At 64.5% G+C, this 3,540-nt stretch overlaps 1 protein-coding gene across 1 annotated transcript in view; it reads right to left on the bottom strand.

Moving 5' to 3' along the window:
- The window catches only part of DHX16 (DEAH-box helicase 16), a gene marked incomplete at its 5' end in the record, with an annotated part of 12,387 nt that overhangs the window by 5,778 nt on the left and 3,069 nt on the right, over positions 1 to 3,540 (bottom strand). The window contains 3 exons of the mRNA XM_026052199.1: positions 255 to 373; positions 1,536 to 1,698; positions 3,236 to 3,376. Of these exons, the coding sequence (XP_025907984.1) occupies positions 255 to 373; positions 1,536 to 1,698; positions 3,236 to 3,376 (423 nt within the window). The remainder of the gene's footprint in view (positions 1 to 254; positions 374 to 1,535; positions 1,699 to 3,235; positions 3,377 to 3,540) is intronic.

Below are 3,540 nucleotides of genomic sequence, written 5' to 3'. Positions count from 1 at the left end.
TGTCCCCCATGTCCCCATGTCCCCATGTCCATGTCCTATGTCCCCGTGTCCCCGTGTCCATGTCCCATGTCCCATGTCCCCGTGTCCCCGTGTCCCCATGTCCATGTCCCATGTCCCCCCGTGTCCCCGTGTCCCCATGTCCATGTCCCGTGTCCCATGTCCCCGTGTCCCATGTCCCCGTGTCCCATGTCCCATGTCCCATGTCCCCGTGTCCCCGTGTCCCCGTGTCCCCGTGTCCCGCCGTGTCCCCGCACCGTGGTGAGCTCGCCCAGGTGGTTGAGGGCGCCCAGCGCGTAGAGCTGCTCCAGCGCCAGCACCAGCGTCTCGTGGGGCGGCGGGTCCAGGAAGTCGAAGTGCACGAGGTCGTTGATGCCTGCGGGGACACCCCAAAGCCACCGTCACCGGCGGCGTCACCACCCCCGGGGTCACCCGCACCCGCAGTGTCACCACCCCCAACGTCACCGGCACCAGCGCCGGCACCACCGACGGCCCCACGGCCTCCCCAGGAGGTCCCTGAGATGCCCCAGTGTCCCCTGCCCCATGTCCACCCGTATCCCTATGGTGTCCCCCACGTCCCCACGGTGTCCCTAATGGCCCCAGGATGTCCCCACGTCACCCGGGCTCTTGGGCAGCAGGAGCAGGGCGCTCAGGTCGGCCCGTGTCCCCATGATGTCCCCGTGATGTCCCCATGTCCCCACGATGTCCCCATGATGTCCCCACGTCCCCACATATCCCAGCTCTTCAATAGCAGGACCAGGGCGCCCAGGTTGGCCCATGTCCCCATGATGTCCCCAATGTCCCCATGTCCCCAATGTGTCCATGATGTCCCTATGATGTCCCCAATGTCCCCGTGATGTCCCAATGTCCTCAGTGTCCCCACGTTGCTCACCCAGGGTCTTCAATAGCAGCACCAGCGCCCCCAGGTTGGCCTATGTCCCACTGTGTCCCCATGTCCCCATTGTGTCCCAATGTCCCCAATGTCCCCAATGTCCCGATGATGTCCCCATGTCCCCACGTTGCTCACCCAAGCTCTTCAAGAGCAGCACCAGGGCGCCCAGGTTGGCCCATGTCCCACTGTGTCCCAATGTCCTCAATGTCCCCATTGTGTCCCCATGTCCCCAATGTCTCCATGATGTCCCCAATGTCCCCATGTCCCCAATGTCCACATGATGTCCCCAACATCCCCATGATGTCCCCAGCGTCCCCGCTCACCCAGGCTCTTCAAGAGCAGCACCAGGGCGCCCAGGTTGGCCCATGTCCTCATGATGTCCCCAATGTCCTCAATGTCCCCACTGTGTCCCAATGTCCTCAATGTCCCCATTGTGTCCCAATGTCCCCATGATGTCCCCACGATGTCCCCAGTGTCCCCGCTCACCCAGGCTCTTCAAGAGCAGCACCAGGGCGCCCAGGTTGGCCCATGTCCCACTGTGTCCCAATGTCCTCAATGTCCCACTGTGTCCCAATGTCCTCAATGTCCCCATTGTGTCCCAATGTCCCCATGATGTCCCCATGATGTCCCCAGTGTCCCCGCTCACCCAGGCTCTTCAAGAGCAGCACCAGGGCGCCCAGGTTGGCGCGCTGGATCTCGGGCACCGTCTCCTCCTCCAGCTCGTGCTGGAAGGCCCAGGCCGTGTAGAGGCGGAAGCACTTGCCGGGCGCCACGCGGCCCGCGCGCCCCGCGCGCTGGTTGGCCGACGCCTGGGGGGACAGGGGACACGGGTGGGACATGGGGACACTGGGGACATTGGGGACATGGGTGACACATGGGGACACATGGGGACATGGGGACATTGGGGACATTGGTGACACATGGGGACATGGGGACACGGGTGGGACATGGGGACATGGGGACATTGGGGACACGGGGGAACATGGAGACATGGGAGACACATGGGGACATTGGGGACACGGGTGGGACATGGGGACATTGGGGACATGGGTGACACATGGGGACATTGGGGACATGGGGACATTGGGGGACATGGGGACATGGGGACATGGGGGAGCATGGGGACATTGGGGACACGGGTGGGACATGGGGACATGGGTGACATGGGGACATTTGGGACATGGGGAAACATGGAGACGTGGGTGACACATGGGGACAATGGGGACATGGGGACATTGGGGACATGGGTGGGACATGAGGAAATTGGGAATATGGGGACATTGGGGACACGGGTGACACATGGGGACATTGGAGACATGGGGACACATAGGGACATGGGGACATGGGGACATTGGGGAACATGGGGACCTGGGTGACACACGGGGACATTGGGGACATGGGGACATGGGGACATTGGGAACATGGGTGACACATGGGGACATTGGGGACATGGGGACATTGGGGACATGGGTGGGACATGAGGAAATTGGGAATATGGGGACATTGGGGACATGGGGACATTGGGAACATGGGGACATTGGGGAACATGGGGACCTGGGTGACACATGGGGACACTGGGGAACATAGGGACACAGGTGACACATGAGGACAGGGGGACATGGGGGGACATGGGGACACAGGTGACACACGGAGACACTGGGGAACATGGGGGGACACGGGCGCCACGCGGCCCGCGCGCCCCGCTTGCTGGTTGGCCCACGCCTGGGGACACGGGGGGACACGAGTTACACACAGTGACCCGAGGGGCAGCACCGGGTGACGCAGGTGACACGAGGGGTGGCACCGGGTGACACGAGGGGTGCCACCGGTGTCCACCTTGGAGCAGGGCGTCACCACGAGCGCCTCCACGCCGGTGCGCGCGCTGTAGGTCTCGTGCTCGCAGAACCCGGGGTGACACCGGGTGACACAGGGGTGACGTGGGGGTGACGCGGGTGACATGGGGTGACACAGGTGACATGGGGGTGACGCGGGTGACACAAGGGTGTCCCACCTTGGAACAAGGTGTCACCACGAGCGCCTCCATGCCGGTGCGCGCGTTGTAGCTCTCGTGCTCGCAGAACCCGGGGTGACACCGGGTGACACAGGGGTGACGTGGGAGTGACACGGGGGTGACACGGGGGTGACACAGGTGACATGGGGGTGACATGGGTGACACGGGGGGTGTCCCACCTTGGAACAAGGTGTCACCACGAGCGCCTCCATGCCGGTGCGCGCGCTGTAGCTCTCGTGCTCGCAGAACCCGGGGTGACACCGGGTGACACCGGGTGACATGGGGGTGACACGGGTGACACGGGGGTGACATGGGTGACACGGGGGGTGTCCCACCTTGGAGCAGGGCGTCACCACGAGCGCCTCCATGCCGGTGCGCGCGTTGTAGCTCTTCTGCTTGCAGAAGCCGGGGTCCAGCACGTAGACGATGCCGTCGATGGTCACCGACGTCTCCGCGATGTTGGTGGCCACCACCACCTGCGGGGGGGGGGGCAGAGTGAGGCCCCGCCCACCTGGTGACCCCGCCCACCTGCTGGCCCCGCCCACGGGGAGCTCCGCCCACCCACCAGCCCTGCCCACAGGGAGCTCCGCCCACCAGACCACCCCACCCACGGGGAGCCCAGCCCCTTGAAGCTCCGCCC

Source organism: Nothoprocta perdicaria, unplaced genomic scaffold (genome assembly GCF_003342845.1).
Source record: "Nothoprocta perdicaria isolate Ctin4 unplaced genomic scaffold, notPer1 scaffold_848, whole genome shotgun sequence".
NCBI lineage: Eukaryota > Metazoa > Chordata > Aves > Tinamiformes > Tinamidae > Nothoprocta > Nothoprocta perdicaria.
This window is presented reverse-complemented; position numbering and strand designations above follow the sequence as displayed.